General features: G+C 43.8%; 1 protein-coding gene across 1 annotated transcript in view; it reads left to right on the top strand.

Annotated features, from left to right (window-relative positions):
- Positions 1-4,467: 4,467 nt before the first annotated feature.
- The window catches only part of GDNF (glial cell derived neurotrophic factor), a 60,569-nt gene continuing 44,094 nt past the window's right edge, over positions 4,468-20,942 (top strand). The window contains exons 1-2 of the mRNA XM_073681828.1: positions 4,468-5,141; positions 14,948-15,178. Coding sequence (XP_073537929.1) covers positions 14,974-15,178 — 205 coding nt within the window. The 5' untranslated portion in view covers positions 4,468-5,141; positions 14,948-14,973. The remainder of the gene's footprint in view (positions 5,142-14,947; positions 15,179-20,942) is intronic.

The raw sequence follows: 20,942 nt of genomic DNA, 5'->3' as shown, positions 1-20,942 counted from the left end.
ACTGCACCAGCAGAATAGTGAGTGCAGCTCTGGAGTATAATACAGGATGTAACTCAGGATCAGTAATGTAATGTATGTACACAGTGACTGCACCAGCAGAATAGTGAGTGCAGCTCTGGAGTATAATACAGGATGTAACTCAGGATCAGTAATGTAATGTATGTACACAGTGACTGCACCAGCAGAATAGTGAGTGCAGCTCTGGAGTATAATACAGGAGGTAACTCAGGATCAGTAATGTAATGTATGTACACAGTGACTGCACCAGCAGAATAGTGAGTGCAGCTCTGGAGTATAATACAGGATGTAACTCAGGATCAGTACAGGGTCAGTAATGTATTGTATGTACACAGTGACTGCACCAGCAGAATAGTGAGTGCAGCACTGGAGTATAATACAGGAGGTAACTCAGGATCAGTAATGTAATGTATGTACACAGTGACTGCACCAGCAGAATAGTGAGTGCAGCTCTGGAGTATAATACAGGATGTAACTCAGGATCAGTACAGGGTCAGTAATGTATTGTATGTACACAGTGACTGCACCAGCAGAATAGTGAGTGCAGCTCTGGAGTATAATACAGGATGTAACTCAGGATCAGTAATGTAATGTATGTACACAGTGACTGCACCAGCAGAATAGTGAGTGCAGCTCTGGAGTATAATACAGGATGTAACTCAGGATCAGTAATGTCATGTATGTACACAGTGACTGCACCAGCAGAATAGTGAGTGCAGCTCTGGAGTATAATACAGGAGGTAACTCAGGATCAGTAATGTAATGTATGTACACAGTGACTGTACCAGCAGAATAGTGAGTGCAGCTCTGGAGTATAATACAGGATGTAACTCAGGATCAGTACAGGATCAGTAATGTAATGTATATACACAGTGACTGCACCAGCAGAATAGTGAGTGCAGCTCTGGAGTATAATACAGGATGTAACTCAGGATCAGTAATGTAATGTATGTACACAGTGACTGCACCAGCAGAATAGTGAGTGCAGCTCTGGAGTATAATACAGGAGGTAACTCAGGATCAGTAATGTAATATATGTACACCGTGACTGCACCAGCAGAATAGTGAGTGCAGCTCTGGAGTATAATACAGGATGTAACTCAGGATCAGTAATGTAATGTATGTACACAGTGACTGCACCAGCAGAATAGTGAGTGCAGCTCTGGAGTATAATACAGGATGTAACTCAGGATCAGTAATGTAATGTATGTACACAGTGACTGCACCAGCAGAATAACGAGTGCAGCTCTGGAGTATAATACAGGATGTAACTCAGGATCAGTAATGGAATGTATGTACACAGTGACTGCACCAGCAGAATAGTGAGTGCAGCTCTGGAGTATAATACAGGATGTAACTCAGGATCAGTAATGTAATGTATGTACACAGTGACTGCACCAGCAGAATAGTGATTGCAGCTCTGGAGTATAATACATGATGTAATTCAGGATCAGTAATGGAATGTATGTACACAGTGACTGCACCAGCAGAATAGTGAGTGCAGCTCTGGAGTATAATACAGGATGTAACTCAGGATCAGTAATGTAATGTATGTACACAGTGACTGCACCAGCAGAATAGTGAGTGCAGCTCTGTATTATAATACAGGAGGTAACTCAGGATCAGTAATGTAATGTATGTACACAGTGACCGCACCATCAGAATAGTGAGTGCAGCTCTGGAGCATAATACAGGATGTAACTCAGGATCAGTAATGTAATGTATGTACACAGTGACTGCACCAGCAGAATAGTGAGTGCAGCTCTGGAGTATAATACAGGATGTAACTCAGGATCAGTAATGTAATGTATGTACACAGTGACTGCACCAGCAGAATAGTGAGTGCAGCTCTGGAGTATAATACAGGATGTAACTCAGGATCAGTAATGTAATGTATGTACACAGTGACTGCACCAGCAGAATAGTGAGTGCAGCTCTGGAGTATAATACATGATGTAATTCAGGATCAGTAATGGAATGTATGTACACAGTGACTGCACCAGCAGAATAGTGAGTGCAGCTCTGGAGTATAATACAGGATGTAACTCAGGATCAGTAATGTAATGTATGTACACAGTGACTGCACCAGCAGAATAGTGAGTGCAGCTCTGTATTATAATACAGGAGGTAACTCAGGATCAGTAATGTAATGTATGTACACAGTGACCGCACCATCAGAATAGTGAGTGCAGCTCTGGAGCATAATACAGGATGTAACTCAGGATCAGTAATGTAATGTATGTACACAGTGACTGCACCAGCAGAATAGTGAGTGCAGCTCTGGAGTATAATACAGGATGTAACTCAGGATCAGTAATGTAATGTATGTACACAGTGACTGCACCAGCAGAATAGTGAGTGCAGCTCTGGAGTATAATACAGGATGTAACTCAGGATCAGTAATGTAATGTATGTACACAGTGACTGCACCAGCAGAATAGTGAGTGCAGCTCTGGAGTATAATACAGGATGTAACTCAGGATCAGTAATGTAATGTATGTACACAGTGACTGCACCAGCAGAATAACGAGTGCAGCTCTGGAGTATAATACAGGATGTAACTCAGGATCAGTAATGTAATGTATGTACACAGTGACTGCACCAGCAGAATAGTGAGTGCAGCTCTGGAGTATAATACAGGATGTAACTCAGGATCAGTAATGTAATGTATGTACACAGTGACTGCACCAGCAGAATAGTGAGTGCAGCTCTGGAGTATAATACAGGATGTAACTCAGGATCAGTAATGTAATGTATGTACACAGTGACTGCACCAGCAGAATAGTGAGTGCAGCTCTGGAGTATAATACATGATGTAATTCAGGATCAGTAATGGAATGTATGTACACAGTGACTGCACCAGCAGAATAGTGAGTGCAGCTCTGGAGTATAATACAGGATGTAACTCAGGATCAGTAATGTAATGTATGTACACAGTGACTGCACCAGCAGAATAGTGAGTGCAGCTCTGTATTATAATACAGGAGGTAACTCAGGATCAGTAATGTAATGTATGTACACAGTGACCGCACCATCAGAATAGTGAGTGCAGCTCTGGAGCATAATACAGGATGTAACTCAGGATCAGTAATGTAATGTATGTACACAGTGACTGCACCAGCAGAATAGTGAGTGCAGCTCTGGAGTATAATACAGGATGTAACTCAGGATCAGTAATGTAATGTATGTACACAGTGACTGCACCAGCAGAATAGTGAGTGCAGCTCTGGAGTATAATACAGGATGTAACTCAGGATCAGTAATGTAATGTATGTACACAGTGACTGCACCAGCAGAATAGTGAGTGCAGCTCTGAAGCATAAAACAGAAGGTAACTCAGGATCAGTACAGGATCAGTAATGTAATGTATGTACACCGTGACTGCACCAGCAGAATAGTGAGTGCAGCTCTGGAGTATAATGCAGGATGTAACTCAGGATCAGTAATGTAATGTATGTACACAGTGACTGCACCAGCAGAATAGTGAGTGCAGCTCTGGAGTATAATACAGGATGTAACTCAGGATCAGTAATGTAATGTATGTACACAGTGACTGCACCAGCAGAATAGTGAGTGCAGCTCTGGAGTATAATACAGGATGTAACTCAGGATCAGTAATGTAATGTATGTACACAGTGACTGCACCAGCAGAATAGTGAGTGCAGCTCTGGAGTATAATACAGGATGTAACTCAGGATCAGTAATGTAATGTATGTACACAGTGACTGCACCAGCAGAATAGTGAGTGCAGCTCTGGAGTATAATACAGGATGTAACTCAGGATCGGTAATGTAATGTATGTACACAGTGACTGCACCAGCAGAATAGTGAGTGCAGCTCTGGAGTATAATACAGGATGTAACCCAGGATCAGTAATGTAATGTATGTACAGTGACTGCACCAGCAGAATAGTGAGTGCAGCTCTGGAGTATAATACAGGATATAACTCAGGATCAGTAGAGTAGATAAGGTAGATGACTGATAGATATGAGATTGATATTCTGATAATGTCAGTGATCCCCCAGTGATTGATTACAATGTGAAGTTTCCTTTCTTGCCTCATTTCCCTTCAGATGCTCCACTTATAACACGATTAGATTTGCATTGTGTCCTTAGCCCCAGATCATTGACTCGTCGCAGATCCTGCAGGAAATTACAGGGATTGTCCTGTAAGGTCTGTATGTAAATCTCACACAGCTGAGGATCGGCTTCCAGCCACGACCACAATGGCATCTGTGTATAATACCATGAGCAGGGAATGCCCCTGAGGTCAGAGCAGAAGAGATGCCACCCTTGTACCATGCTTGCATGCATTCAGAGTTGCATGGTTTTAGAGCCTGACTTCACTCAGCAGCTATTCAGAAAACTCTGGAGAGGTCCTGGATGGGCAGTAGGACCAATCAGCGGAGGGCTGGAGGAGAAGTCACACCCAGGGAGCCTATAAATCCATTCCCCCTGCTTCTTGTCTTGGCAAATATTCCCTTTCATGTGTGGAGTGCAGCACATCTGTCCTCCAGCTTGTGAGTGCATTGTGCAGGTAGAGCCAGTGTCTCCAGTGTCTCCAGCCCAGGACCCTGCAGGATTAGGAGCCTCTTCCTCTTCTTCTTCTTCTTCTTCACACTGGAAGGAGTTTGCATTGCAGAAGTCATCCATCTCTCCACATTCCACTTGGATCTTACCCTGGAGAAAGTCTAGAGTCCTTGTGGTGTCCAGGCGGCTCCTCAGCTGTTTGCCCCCCTGGGTGGTTCTCTGTGGACCAGCTGCTGTTACAGGAGCCCCCATGTCTTCATTTGACTCCCCACAGTTGTTGATGGTGTGTGATCCTTGGATTCCTCAGCAGGATTGGAGCATCCACATCTTCTCCACTCTGCAGAATTGCTGCTGTGTTTTTTCCTACTGATTGCTGGAGGGGAAGGAGGACCGAGCAGCTGCTTCATTTCAGGGACAGGTCTGGTGAACCTGGTCTGCAGCCCCCCCCCCTGCCCTGCAGCCCACCTGCCCTGCAGCCCACCTGCCCAGCATTGTGATCTGGTCTTGGTAGGATCCCTGGACTCCCAGCAGGTCACTCATCCTCAGGAGGTCGGATTAATGTCCATCTTAGGGCTAGAGAGGCCAGACAAACGGTAGGTGTCTTGTCAGAGTAATGCAATCCTAGATAGCAGTGCAACAATGTATCACAATATGAGACCATGTATCAAAATACTACAAACAACCATGTGTCAAAAACTCGTAGAAAAACAGCAGTACAAGAAAATAAACTTACGTGTGACAGCGGATCAAGTACTAACATGTTGTAATGTATCGATTAACTCTCATGTAATCTGCAACAATGTATCAAGTACTAACATGTAACAATGTATCAAATACTCAGATGTAAGGAGCTGAAAATAAATCTATAAGCACGGATAAACCTAACAAGTAACAATGTATCAACTATATTAACTAACCCGGCCATGTAACAGTAATTCAGCCTAAAGCCATGTTCACACCAGCAATCTTTAACGTAATTTTGGAAAATGGCGACTAAAAAAAATGCAGCGGCAATTTCATGTTGCGAACACAGTCTGATAACAATGTATCAACTACATTTACTAACCCTGAGATGTGACAATATATCAGCCTTGTTCACACCATGCGAAATTTAACGCAATTTTAGAAAATTGCGGCAAAGGAAAATGCATCTTGTGAACATAGCCTGACGAGTAACAATGTATCAAATACATATTCTGACAATATATTGATGTAACAAGCCTTAAAGCCATGTTCACACCATGCGATTGCGCTGCTTGTTGTGTGGCGAGTTTCCCATATCGCAGTAAAAACACAATAATTTTGGAAAATTCTGGCAAAAAAAACCCCCGCAACACAATTGCATCGTGTGAACATGGCCTAACGGAAATGTATTAAATACAACCCAAACAAACTAACATAGCATATACTCACTTGTAACGACCCCAACATGTTGGAATGTATCACCAATACCCAAGTAGGGTAACACAATCGTGTACTAACAGGCAATAATATAACAAAATATATCGGATAATAAAATAAAAAAAGTCTCAAAACATCAAACAAAACTTTTTTTTCTTTAACCAAAATGTGTTTGTTTGTTTTTTGGTATATTTGATTGCCTGCTCCAACTATTCTGTATAAAGTAACAGACACATGATAATACTGGTAGTAATAGATGGATACACTGTAAATGGAGCAAGAATGAGGAAAAAGGTATACATCAAATATTATGAAAAAAATAAGTAAAAATGAATAAAAAAAAAAATGAATAATTGCAGATTAGACATAGGAGACTCTGTAAGGACAATGTGTGATCATACAGAGGAGAACCTGCCAAAATGGCTTTCATGGGGCTATCTTTGGTTTTCCATCAACGCCGCATTATAAGAGTCGTTCATGTAAATATGAAAGCGTTTAGTTCAGACTTTATCTAAATTGGTACAAAACCCAATTTAATAACATGTGTATTAGTAGAACTGTCAATGCATTGTAATATTTACCTGCAGTCCTATGTAAAACCTCAGTGATATCACAAAGAGATGTCATATGACGAACTCGGCCATGCTACATTTGCAATAACTACTTTATTTTTTTGTTTCTCGATAAGGGCATGTTGAAGTCTAATTAATTAGGGCAACTTTTCTTTTTTTTTCACAAAAAAAAAAATTCATAGAATCATAGAATGGTAGAGTTGGAAGGGACCTCCTGGGTCATCTGGTCCAACCCCCTGCTCAAAGCAGGATTCACTAGATCATCTCAGACAGATGTCTGTCCAGCCTCTGTTTGAAGACGTCCATTGAAGGGGAACTCACCACCTCTCGTGGCAGCCTGTTCCACTCATTAATCACCCTAACTGTCAAAAAGTTTTTTCTAATATCTAATCTGTGTCTCCTCCCATTTAGTTTCATCCCATTGCTTCTAGTCTTTCCTTGTGCAAATGAGAATAAAGATGATCCTTCTACAATGTGACAGCCCTTGACATATTTGTAGACAGCTATTAAGTCTCCTCTCAGTCTTCTTTTTTGCAAGCTAAACATTCCCAAATCCTGCAACCGTTCCTCATAGGACATGGTTTGCAGACCAGTCACCATTCTGGTCGCTCTTCTCTGAACTTGCTCCAGTTTGTCGATGTCTTTTTTAAAATGTGGTGCCCAAAACTGTACACAGTATTCCAGATGAGGTCTGACCAAAGAGGAGTAAAGACCGATAATGACTTCACGTGATCTAGACTGTATGCTTCTGTTAATACATCCCAGAATTGTATTTGCCTTTTTTGCTGCTGCATCACACTGTTGACTCATGTTCAGTCTATGATCTATTAGTATACCTAAGTCTTTTTCACATGTACTGTTGCTTAGCTCTATTCCTCCCATTCTGTATATGCTTTTTTCATTTTTATTGCCCAGATGTAGTACTTTGCATTTTTCCCGGTTAAAAACCATTCTGTTGGTTGCTGCCCACTGCTCCAGTTTATTTAGGTCTTTTTGAATCCTCTCTCTCTCTTCTCTAGTATTAGCTATCCCTCCTAGCTTTGTGTCATCAGCAAATTTAATCAGTTTACCCTCAATTCCTTCATCTAAATCATTGATAAAGATGTTGAACAATACAGGTCCCAGGACGGAGCCCTGTGGTACCCCACTTGAGACATTCATCCAGCTGGATGTGAAGCCATTTACAACCACCCTTTGAGTCCGATCACTAAGCCAGTTATGAATCCACCTAACAGTTGCCTGGTCCATTGCATACTTGGTCATTTTTTCAATAAGGATGATGTGAGATACTTTGTCAAATGCTTTGCTGAAGTCAAGATATACTATATCTACAGCATTTCCCTGATCCACCCAGTCAGTGATTCTGTCATAGAAGGAAATTAAGTTAGTCTGACATGACTTGTTAGTTACAAACCCATGCTGACTCTGGTTAATCACTTCATTCTTATCCATGTACTTACATACATGTTGTTTAATAATTTGTTCAAAGATCTTTCCTGGTATAGAAGTCAGACTCACCGGCCTATAGTTCCCTGGGTCCACCTTCTTCCCCTTTTTGAAGATAGGAACAACATTTGCTCTTCTCCAGTCTTCTGGGACTTCTCCTGTTCTCCAAGAATTTTCAAAGATTATGGAGAGTGGTTCTAAAATTTCTTCTACAATCTCCTTCAGTACTCTGGGGTGTAATTCATCTGGACCTGGAGACTTGAACTCATTTATGTTAGCTAAATATTCCCTCACAATCTTTCTGTTTACTGATAACTTGGATTCCTCTATTCCTTTAAAAGGACAGTGAAGATCAGTTGATGTTACATTTTCTTTCTGAGAGAAAACAGATGCAAAATAGGAATTAAAAAGTTCGGCCTTCTCAACATCCTCTCTTACCATTTCTCCATTTTCATCCTGTAAAAATCCTATAGCATCTTTGACTTTTCTTTTACTTTTCATAAATTCATAAAAAAGCCTCTTATAAATCCACCCAAGACTACAGTCAGGAGCTGCAACTTCCACTCTGGGAATGAATCAATGTCCATTAGGATCAATGATGCCTTGTTGATTCTAATGGACAATATATCAATGAGGAGGTGGGGGATGGGTGTCGCGATAACTGCCCCAGACAGCAGCAAGCCCCTCAAAGCCTGAAATTCAGACTGAATAATTTCCACAGGGTAGAAGAATTCTCACTATGTGCTGAGAAAACTTGATAAGAGTAGTAGTCAGTGATAGAAAATGTTTGTTCTCTCCTGCCCTCTAGTGGCCAGATTGTGGTAGTACGTTTTTCAGATAACCTACACTGCGCCATCAATAATGCGGAAGATACATTCAATTATTTGCCAATTTTGAGACAGTGGTATATACAAGCAAACAAAGTGTGACCCTTTATAGTCTGAAAGCCCCCAAATAACTACAGACACAGGTGTCAGGTCTATATAGAGGCCACTGGGGGTCCCCTAAAAGCTTTTACGCCTAAAGGGTCATTGTGGGATAGCAGTACTATAGGGAAAAGTTTAAATTTATTGCAGAAGTTTAATGTATATGAATAAGGTTAGCAAAAATCCATGCACTTACTGCAGAAGCGACACCATTTACAAGCATGGGACAGAAATTTCAACAATGTTGCCATACCCTAAATGGCCAGGGCTGGTAGTTGGAGGGTTAACCTAGGTATACGTTGGGTCAATGTTTATATGAAGATCAGCTGTTGATCAAGTGATCGCCACCGATCTGGCAGCAGCAACTGGAAGCTGCACATTTCTCCTGCAGCGGCCACTACTGGAACAATGGGGTATTACGTTATATGAATAAGCAAACATGTAATAGAGAGCAGTTTGCAGCAGTTCTCCTTTCTGGCTAATAGAGAGGGGTCCTGGACTCCTCTGTGGCATTTATAGGGTGCACAAAGGACTTAGTAAACTGCACAGAAGATCTGGGCCCTTCTGCAGGAGAGGTGTGTTGTGATGTAGTGACATGGCGCGTTTCGGTCTCTGCGCTTTAATCTCATATACAAATATTATATCTTCTTACCGCCAAACCGTGCAACGTAGAGCTGGGAGGAGGCAACACAAGTGGCTTTCATTAAAGTGTAGGGTTTCAAAACACAAAAATATACACACCCCGCTCTCTCCAGAACTCACACACATGGGCTGCATTTACCCCAATAAACAGACACAGATTTGTGGATCAGAAAAAAAATATTGGATAAAAGCAATACTATGTGATGAAGCAGAGCTGAGCTTGTAACTGGACTCTATAGGGTTATACATCCCAATAACACTCCTGCAGTCCTGTGTAAAACCTCATATATCAGAATATCAAGTAATTCATAAATGGCACAAAATGTATCAATTTACAGTGGAAGATGGGAAAAATGGCTAAGTGTGAAAATATATCATAAAGGCAAATACATAATAACGGCACTCGTGGCATTAACCCAGCTCTATGTCCTCTGCTTATTTCTGGAGAATTCTGGCACATTCTACTGTTTGAATCTACTTGGATGACAAATTTGGCTCTGCTACGCCTGCCAAGCTCGGCTCTGCTACGCCTGCCAAGCTCAGCTCTGCTATACCTTGAAAACTCAGTTTCAAACTCAGCTCTAGTATACCTGACAAACTCAGTTGCAAACTCAGCTCAGCTACACCAAACAAAGTTGCAAACTCAGCTGTGCTATACCTGACAAACTCAGCTCTTCTACACCTTACAAACTCAGTTGCAAACAGAGCCCTGCTACACCTGTAAAACTCAATTGCAAACTCTGCTCTGCTACACCTGACAAACTGAGCTGCAAAGTGATCTCTGCGACACCTTACAAACTCAGTTGCAAACTCAGCCTTGCTACACCTTACAAACTCAGTTGCAAAGTCAGCTCAGCTACACCTGACAAGCTCATTTGCAAACTCAGCTCTGCTACACCTAGCACAATCAATTGAAAAGTCATCTCTGCTACACCTTACAAACTCAGTTGCAAACTCATCTCTACTACACCTTATAAACCCAGTTGCAAACTCAGCCCTGCTACACCTTACAAACTCAGATCTGCTGCAGCTGGAAAACTCAGCTCTGCTATACCTGACAAAATAAGTTGCAAACCCAGCTCTACTATACCTGACAAACAGTCCGCTCCATGTGCATATTTGGTACAGAAGATGTATGAGTATTCTCACATCAGCCTATAAAGTAAACTGCAGAGAAATAATCTGATATTTTGAGATGTTCTTGTGCCGTCGGTCCTGTGGGTGATTCTTCCTGTGATATCTTTATTCCTTTGTGACTTTCCATGGAAGTTTCTACACACTGGCGGAACTTGTGGACCCCAGTGCAAAATCTCCAGCAGGGCCCCCAACTATCACAGGTCTTTAATAGTAATAGTCTTTTCCTATGGGGCAAAGGGAACTTTTGGGCCCCTCTAGTCTCCAGGGCCCAGGTGCGATTGTAACCCCTCCACCTATTATAGTTACGCCCCTGTTTCTACACTATAAGACGCCACTGAAGATATGAACAGGTTTAAATCTTCCTCATAGCCGGGGGTATAATTACAGGGGGGCAGAGATAGCAGTTGCACCCAGGTCCTTATATCTCAGGAAGATTGCCCCTTTTCCACATAACAAGACACCGCTATTATAAATGGTAGATGGGGGACGCTGTTACAGAATTATGTTACATCATTGTATTGGAATCCTTGGACCCCCTTAGGCACCAGGGTCTGGGAACAAATGCGTCTCTGCACCCCCCATAGCTGTACCCCTTGGTTTATGTTCTCCTCAACACTATCAATGCCCAAAACTTTAGTGCTTGAAAGTATTGGTGGGGGGATACAAAATCTAATCCCTTCTGTCCCCAAAGGCTCGGTCTTCTGCACTAGCCAGGACTATTAGTGGGTTTCCTAATTTTGGTCTATGCATGTGGGCCAACTCTTCTACATAGTGGGCACTGACCGTACCCTACGCCCTGAGCTCCTGCACCCCCTGCACACTCATCAATGCCCAATTGTTTCCTGTTGGGTTCAGGTTCATTTGAGATTGAGCTATGGTACTTGGAGAAGGGGGAAGTAAGACCTGAGGTTTGTGTATGGAGGGCACTGGGGTCATTTGCTTTGGGGTCTTGGTTTGGCGCTGCTCATTTGTCTGCCCTGCGTCCCCCCTGTCATATTGTGGCCGCTCTGTTTGATCACTGCTATATGTCAGTGATGGTGACAATGTATCATTAGTCCCCGTGACATTGTAAGCCGAGGGCTCTCAGCTCCACTAGTCATTAGTCTTTCTCCAGCTTAGTAACTATGGGGGTCCCGTCCATCAGTCTGTCCCCCTGTCAGAGGCAATGCAAGAAAAAAAAAAGTTTCCTAACTTTTTAGTAAACTTTTAATATCTCGACTTGCTGTCAGTGAATGAAAACATTCTTCATATTCAGAGGCTGATATCCAGTTTTTATCCCATGGTTCTCAAACCTCTGGTGTGCTTGTTACAATGTATCAGTCACAAAAACAAATGTCTCCCTTTATCACTTCTTAAAGATCTGTACACCTATTTTTTGGGGGGTTTTTACCTAAAGGCATGTATTTTGGACTAAAAATACATTTGACACCATTTTCCTTTTATTTCCTCTGTGTCGCAGTATTAATTACTGGCTGCAGAGTTAACTGAGACTCCATCAGTGAGCCATGAACTCTGTAAATCTGTATTATTCTGAGCTTCTCTGAACTGATTTATGAGCACAAACCACATCAAAGTGTGAGCATAGGTGATCACTTTTAGATCAGTGGGGTTCTGAGTCCTGAGACCCTCAATGATCTCCAGAATGGCAGACTTCTTCCCCCCTATTTGATAGTAGTGGCGGTGCAGGCTCCACCGCCACTATATCCATTCTCTATGGGATAGCTAAGTACGGCACAGCATGCGACGCCTTATGCATTGTAACCGGGAGATTCAGAGCCAAGCTCTCTGGATTGGTGGGGGTCCCTGCAGTTAGACCCCCAGCGATCAGCTGATTATCATCTTTCCCATGGTGATGAGGAAACCATGGCTACTTTCCTCCCTTGTCAACAGATTGTGTCTGGCTGAACTTCATTGAACTGAATGGGGCTGGGTTGCAATAACACACACAACCTGTGGACAGGGGTGGCGCTGTTTTCAAGTGACATAAATCTATATATGATTGGATGCCTAGTCCTAGGCTGGAAGGCTCGGACCCCAGTACCCCCATTTATTAGCCTTTAGTCCCAGTATGGCTCCCCAGTCGCATGATTATAAATAGTAGGAGCAGAATGGATATTGCGCTCGGGGACTTGTATAAACACTCCTGGCAGCGCTGTGTGTCGTCTCCATGTGTGACATATTCTTCGGAGATTAACTCCACATCTCCAGTTACAAACCACAAGCGGAAGGATCTGCAATACCAGCAAAATGGGTGAAACCAGTCTCCCCCCCCCCCACCCCGCTCCCCAAAAATGGCCTCACAGATGCACATTGTATACAACCGGACACACAACAGTCACTGCCGAAAGCAGAACACGTCCATAGAACACACAGATGTAGCAGAGCTGAGTTTGTCATTTTGCACATCACATATACAGCTCTGCTACATCTGTAGACCCCTATGGTCAGTCTCTGTGCAGATATTTTAGGGCTTCTCCTGCTCCCATTAGTAATGAGGCCAAGTTTCTCCATATCACAGATATTTGTATTTTTGACCTGTGTAACTAATTTCCCCATCTATAAGTCACACGTCCATTTATTATACTGACATTTATTTCAAAGGGCGTGGGTGCAATGCTTCATTTCTCCCCTGGTGGCGCTGTAGGGGGAAATGGATACTTGCTGATGGGTTTTGTACTGCAGATCACAATGATCAGAAGTTGTCGAAACTTTGAAACTTTTTTTGTTACTAAATGTATGAACTTGGTGCTAAAAATTCTTTTTGCAAGCAGGTTTGCACCATTTGCCTTCTACAGCCTCTGTGTTGTACTGTCTATTGGTGGCTGCAGAAGGAGTTAACTGAGAGTCCATCAGTTCTGCAGTCTAATCTTCATTTACTGCAGGGGTAGAATGGGTTAATTGCGACAGGAGCCAGTGTCTATTTTTGCCTTGCATACACTCGGCTCTAGTGTTTCCCACACGGAGTATTTTCGTAGTGTAAACTTTGCTTTTACAGCATTCTTCTGGATATGCGATCACTTTATGAACCGAGCGCTGCAGTTTCCAGCGACCCCCTTGTCACTGGGCACACACTCCCTCAGGGGACAATGCTGGAGCGCCCCAGATCTGAGGGCGTACAGGAAACAGAATGAGATGAAGCAACTGCGCAATCTGATCCAAAACTCCTGCCGTTTTCTGTATACAGCTCCTATGCAGACTTATGCGTTTCCAAGCTCTGTACAGAATCCGTTCCTGAAGTACTTTTCTGTATGATCCTACATGTTTGTCACATAGTTCCATAGGATTGCGTGTAAATACTGACTCCTTTAGTGTGAAAAAGAAACTCAGCTCTGCTATAACTTTGGCTTTATATTCATGAAATTTAAAAAAAAAAAAGAAAAAAAAAGCCTTTTTTTTTAAATCCAGAACAATCCATAATGTTGCAGGGCTGAATTGGTCAGATGTAGTAAAGTTGTATCTGTCCTTGTTATCATTGTCCTGTATTATCTGAAGTTTAATTAACAAACTCGGCTCTGCTACATCTACACGTGCAGCAAGTAAATGGCGTGGTCTTATACAGCTTTATGAATGGCTGTGTACAGTTGGAATATTGAACCTGCCATTCTATCTTCTTGTAAACAGGACCTGGCCCTTGTTATAAATGTATATATATATATATAATTTTCTTTACCTGGTGTAAATGCCGCTGTTCTCCTGAATCCGGGGATGTTTTTCTTTTCTTTCTGCTCCTCTCCATTCCTGAGATATGGCCCTATCTTGCTTTTTATGTAAATCTAGTCTTGTTAGCCAAGTGGGAAGAGGTGCACAGAAAAGAGGTCAGTGCCACACCCACTTGGCTAATAAGACTAGCTATGCATACTGGAAAGATGGGACCATATCTCAGGAATGGAGAGGAGCAGGAACAAAAGAAAAACATCGCCGGATTCAGGAGAACAGCGGCATTTACACCAGGTAAAAATATGTAATATATCTATAAGTAAATATATGTGTGTATGGTGGGAGACCAGGATCATCACAATGATGGGGTGTTGCTGCTCCTGTAATTCTTCCTGCACATGGGCCACCTGCTGTGCAGGGAATAAGTGGATTGGTGGGGGAATCAGAGGTCAGACCCCCCAATCAGTCACAATGTTAAAGCATATATTGACTTTATAAAATTAGAATACCCCTTTATCACATGATGCCAAGTCACCAACCATTATACCATGATAGGGTAAGGAAACTCCTGGATACATTGTAACTAAACTGTCCGTCATCTTCTTCTTGCCCCGGTAGGTCCCTTTCTTGGAAGCCTTTCTAAGATGAAGTTATGGGCTATCTTGGCTGTCTGCATTTTGCTGTTGAGATCTGCGTCCAACACCCCATTGCCTTCAAGCTGGTTGGCTGGTAAGAAGAGATCGAGTCAAGTATCCCTGCTGGAAGACGAGGACACAGCTTTGGGGATGTACGAAGCGGATTCTGAGCGCCCTAATGCCGTGCAGGGGCCGCAGGATGTACAGCATCATTGTAAGTGCCACACACTGTATACATCCGCAGACCTGCAACCAATGATGACAACCTGCCCTTATTAAAGACTTCATTAGAAATAATGATAATTATCTGTATAAATCAAAACTTCTACAACTTTCTCATGGACTTTGCTTCCATTTCTTACTATTTTAAATATTTCTTCTTGCTTACGGTGAATGAGAACGATCTTCTTTTCATTCAGAACCATTAACCCAGCACACACCTGATCCTGCTCTCAGCTGAAATGTGGATACAATTGTATCCAGTGCAGACAATGCTCTGTGAGCTAAACACATCAGCAGCAGCTGCACAGATCTCTTTGCTGGATTGTTACAATGTATCCAGTGCAGACAATGCTCTGTGAGCCAAACACATCAGCAGCAGCTGCACAGATCTCTGCTGGATTGTTACAATGTATCCAGTGTAGACAACGCTCTGTGAGCTAAACACATCAGCATCAGCTGCACAGATATCTGCTGGATTGTTACAATGTATCCAGTGTAGACGATGCTCTGTGAGCAAAACACATCAGCAGCAGCTGCACAGATCTCAAGCTGGATTGTTACAATGTATCCAGTGCAGACAATGCTCTGTGAGCCAAACACATCAGCAGCAGCTGCACAGATCTCTGCTGGATTGTTACAATGTATCCAGTGCAGACAATGCTCTGTGAGCGAAACACATCAGCAGCAGCTGCACAGATATCTGCTGGATTGTTACAATGTATCCAGTGCAGACAATGCTCTGTGAGCTAAACACATCAGCAGCGGCTGCACAGATCTCAAGCTGAATTGTTACAATGTATCCAGTGCAGACAATGCTCTGTGAGCCAAACACATCAGCAGCAGCTGCACAGATCTCTGCTGGATTGTTACAATGTATCCAGTGCAGACAATGCTCTGTGAGCTAAACACATCAGCAGCAGCCGCACAGATCTCTGCTGGATTGTTACAATGTATCCAGTGCTGACACTGCTCTGTGAGCCAAACACATCAGCAGCAGCTGCACAGATCTCTGCTGGATTGTTACAATGTATCCAGTGCAGACAATGCTCTGTGAGCCAAACACATCAGCAGCAGCTGCACAGATCTCTGCTGGATTGTTACAATGTATCCAGTGTAGACAACGCTCTGTGAGCTAAACACATCAGCAGCAGCCGCACAGATCTCTGCTGGATTGTTACAATGTATCCAGTGCTGACAATGCTCTGTGAGCCAAACACATCAGCAGCAGCTGCACAGATCTCAAGCTGGATTGTTACAATGTATCCAGTGCAGACAATGCTCTGTGAGCTAAACACATCAGCAGCAGCTGCACAGATCTCTGCTGGATTGTTACAATGTATCCAGTGTAGACAATGCTCTGTGAGCTAAACACATCAGCAGCAGCTGATCTCTGCTGGATTGTTACAATGTATCCAGTGCAGACAATACTCTGTGAGCGAAACACATCAGCAGCAGCTGCACAGATCTCAGCTGGATTGTTACAATGTATCCAGTGCAGACAATGCTCTGTGAGCTAAACACATCAGCAGCAGCTGCACAGATCTCTGCTGGATTGTTACAATGTATCCAGTGCAGACAATGCTCTGTGCGCTAAACACATCAGCAGCAGCTGCACAGATCTCTGCTGGATTGTTAAAATGTATCCAGTGCAGACAATGCTCTGTGCGCTAAACACATCAGCAGGTGCACAGATCTCTGCTGGATTGTTACAATGTATCCAGTGCAGACAATGCTCTGTGCGCTAAACACATCAGCTGCAGCTGCACAGATCTCTGCTGGATTGTTACAATGTATCCAGTGCAGACAATGCTCTGTGAGCTAAACACATCAGCAGCAGCTGCACAGATTTCTACTGGATTGTTACAATGTATCCAATGCAGACAATGCTCTGTGAGCTAAACACATCAGCAGCAGCTGCGCAGATCTCTGCTGGATTGTTACAATGTATCCAGTGCAGACAATGCTCTGTGAGCTAAACACATCAGCAGCAGCTGCACAGATCTCTGCTGGATTGTTACAATGTATCCAGTGCAGACAATGCTCTGTGAGCTAAACACATCAGCAGCAGCTGCACAGATCTCTGCTGGATTGTTACAATGTATCCAGTGCAGACAATGCTCTGTGAGCTAAACACATCAGCAGCAGCTGCACAGATCTCTGCTGGATTGTTACAATGTATCCAGTGTAGACAATGCTCTGTGAGCCAAACACATCAGCAGCAGCCGCACAGATCTCTGCTGGATTGTTACAATGTATCAGTTCGGAGTGCAGGATGTTTAGCTCACATAGCATTGTCCACACTGGATACATTGTATCAGATGAGAGCAGGACCGGCTATGTACAGAAATTGGTCATTCACCAACAGCAAACAGATAACTTGACGATAATTAAGAATTGAAACAAACTATTAGAAAGTATTATTAAAAATACTTAGTGTTAATTTTGTGGGTGTGAATGAGCAAGGACAGGGCAGGGGCGCTGATATTAAATATGGGGACAGGTGAGCCGTGTCGGTTTCAGCAGAACTTTAGAGCTGTAGGAAGAGGAATCTTCTGTCTTTTTTTTTTTTGCGCTCCAAGAATCAGTGAATGAGCCGGAGAAAGAAGTCTTTATGAATCAGTAAGAATGAGGCTTTGACCTCGGCACCTTTCATGTCATATTCCCTCACTAATGGTGGGGCTCCGCGCTGCTCTGGATTAGCCTCTGGCATGCTCACGATTATTATGTACGAGGCCTTTGATGCCTGTGTGGACCTGGGTGTAATAAAGCCGTGTATGTGTCTATATAAATGACGCCAGGCGGAGCGTGCTGCTGCTCCTGACAACATGCAAATAATGGATAGAAAATAAGAATTGTCTCTTGCCACGTCACGGCTTGGGGGCTGCTTCCTCTTTGAATTCCTGGCATTTTTGGGGAGAAATTTTTTTCCTTTTTTTTGCCTAATCCAGTATTTTTTTGTGCCTTTTAAAGCTGGTGAATGCTGCGATTGGTGCTAAGGGGCCCCACACACACGGGTCCCCCCACATACCAATGGTGCAACCTGTGCACAGAGGCCACTTTCACATACAGAGGAGCGAGTGCTTTTTGTTAGAGACACATGATTAAATTGTAAAGGGCCCATGTGCTGTTGTTGAACAGTGGCGCCCTCCTCTGTCTGTGTCCGCCCCTGCTCATACGCACTAGATAGCTGTCGGACAAATGATGGTTCTCTTGATCTATCCCGACTCCTCCATACACAGGAGCACTCACTGTGTTTTCTATGAGAGAGTCACTCCTCTGGCGGCGGTTGATCTCACGGATTGTCAGTCCGAAATTGGGGATGTCGGATCCTTATGTTCCCTGACATCATCTGTCTGGGCAGAGTTCGGAGGCAGGTTCTGCCAATGCTTATCTAATGTCCTAAGGGTCTTAGCTCTGATTAGTTCAACCCCTTAGATGCCGCGGAGGACACAGAAACCGCAGCATTTAAACGGATAGACGGGGAGATTTCCTAATTCCTGCCACAATGTGATCATGAGAACCTGATGGGTTGTTTAATGTCAGCGGGTGGCACAAATTCGGACCTTTGAATTGGGGCCTCTGAATTTCTATGGACACCCCGCCCTGAAACTTATCCTCCCTTTTTGTTGGTAATCTGCAACCTCAAAGACGCATAGGTCTGCATCGGAGCTGTATGCACAAAACTGCAGGAGATCTGTAACCAGAACTATGTGCAGAGTTGCTTTGTTTTATATATCAAATGCATTTGGTCACCAAAAATAATTATGTAATTATGTTGCTGCACATCACCTTTAAATGCAATGCAGAAAATTAGTTATGGAAGCAAATGAGAGGGCTGGGAAAAGGAAATGTGACATTTCCTGTGCTCCTCCACCCGTGGTGGATGTTGCTGGTGGTGGTGAATGTTGCACTTGTCGCTGGTGGTGGCAGCAGTGGGTGTCGCTGGCGGTGGCGGCAGTGGGTGTCGCTGGCAGTGGTGGATGTTGCTGGCAGTGGTGAGTGTTGCAGTTGTAGCTGGTGGTGGCGGCCGTGGGTCTAGCTGGTGGTGGCGGCCATAGGTGTCGCTGGTGGTGGAGGCTGTGGGTGTTGCTGGTGGTGGCGGCCGTGGGTGTGGCTGGTGGTGGCAGTAGTGGGTGTCGCTGGTGGTGGCAGCAGTGGGTGTCTCTGGCAGTGGCGGCTGTGGGTGTTGATGGTGGAGGCAGTAGGTGTCACTGACAGAGGTGACAGCGGGTGTCGCCGTGCAGTAGTTTAGGTGAGAGGCCACAATTTGTAGACATGTGCCGCCTCTAAACATCTGCTGAGCTGCGCAGCTGCCGTCCAGATGTTCCCGGCAGTAACGCGGCTCCCACTGAGTGGAGTGTTTGATAGATATTATCGCTGGATGAACTCGGCACCATAGTGCAGGCAGCACAATACACATTCTTCTGATTCATGCACAGGTCACAGGCTTTATTATTACACCATAGCGCCGACATATTCTGCAGATTCTGTACACAGATCACAGTCTCCACATCACACACAATTGTGGCCGCCGCTGCCACTTCAGGGAAGTGACTGAATACAGGTATCTGCAGGACTATTCCATGTTATATTACGGCACATCACCGTACAACATCCTGACTGTGAGGGTCTGACCTCTGCGATCATCACCCTCACAGAGGCAAAACCTTATTGGGGCAGATTTATTAATACGATGTAAAAGAGAAACTGACCTTAGCAACCAATCACAGCGCAGCTTTCATGTTAGCAGAGCTGTCTGAGAAATGGAAGCTGAGCTCTGATTGGTTGCTATGGGCAACAGTCTGTTTTGCTTCTATACAGTTTCAGTAAATGAGGCCTATGGTTTCTCGGTGATCGTTCACACCGGGATTCCTTCTGTAGAGAAAACCACAGCAGTGACAGCTCATAACGTGTGAATTATAGAATCTATCTGAATAAAAACTGTCTTTTGGGTGGAAAAAAAGGCAATGCATTGTCTGGAGCCGCCGACATTCATGCTTTTGATAATTGTGATTTTGTCCTAGAGCCTCCAGATCTGTAGGGAAGTTCCTCTTCCCGTTAGTCTTGTTGGGGGTAGTAGTAGTGTTATCTTCTCTCCGGCCCATACTCTGCGGCCTATGCCCCATTGCTGTTAAATCGACGGGAAGGGGCTCAGAAAATATTTCTTACAATATGAACCGGTTTTTAAAAATTTGGTGAAGAAACAAAACAATTTATCAGATGCAATAATGGCCGGTGTGAGAAGACACGATCCCGGCTCCTAATATTCCCAGGCCCGAGGCCGCCATTACTACACGTGGTGACTCAGGCTCGGGCTTATGTTACTGCTGGAGAACCGCGACATCACTGCTCTAAGTCACACATGTCAAAGTCTGGCCGGCAGGGTGGTTATATTTGGCCCACAACACCAGAACCAGCACCCCTATGTGGGGCCATTATACTGTATGGAGGACTGTGTGGGGCCCATTATACTGTATGGAGGACTATGTGGGGCCCATTATACTGTATGGAGGACTGTGTGGGGCCCATTATACTGTATGGAGGACTGTGTGGGGCCCATTATACTGTATGGAGGACTATGTGGGGCCCATTATACTGTATGGAGGACTATGTGGAGCCCATTATACTGTATGGAGGACTATGTGGGGCAATTATTCTGTATGGAGGACTATGTGGGGCCATTATACTGTATGGAGGACTATGTGGGGCCATTATACTGTATGGAGGACTATGTGGGGCCATTATACTGTATGGAG

This window comes from Phyllobates terribilis, unplaced genomic scaffold (assembly GCF_046119375.1).
Source record: "Phyllobates terribilis strain yellow unplaced genomic scaffold, ASM4611937v1 Scaffold_1__5_contigs__length_1240528914, whole genome shotgun sequence".
NCBI classification, from domain to species: Eukaryota; Metazoa; Chordata; class Amphibia; order Anura; family Dendrobatidae; genus Phyllobates; species Phyllobates terribilis.
The sequence above is the reverse complement of the archived record's forward strand: the minus strand, read 5'-3'. Positions and strand labels throughout refer to the sequence as shown.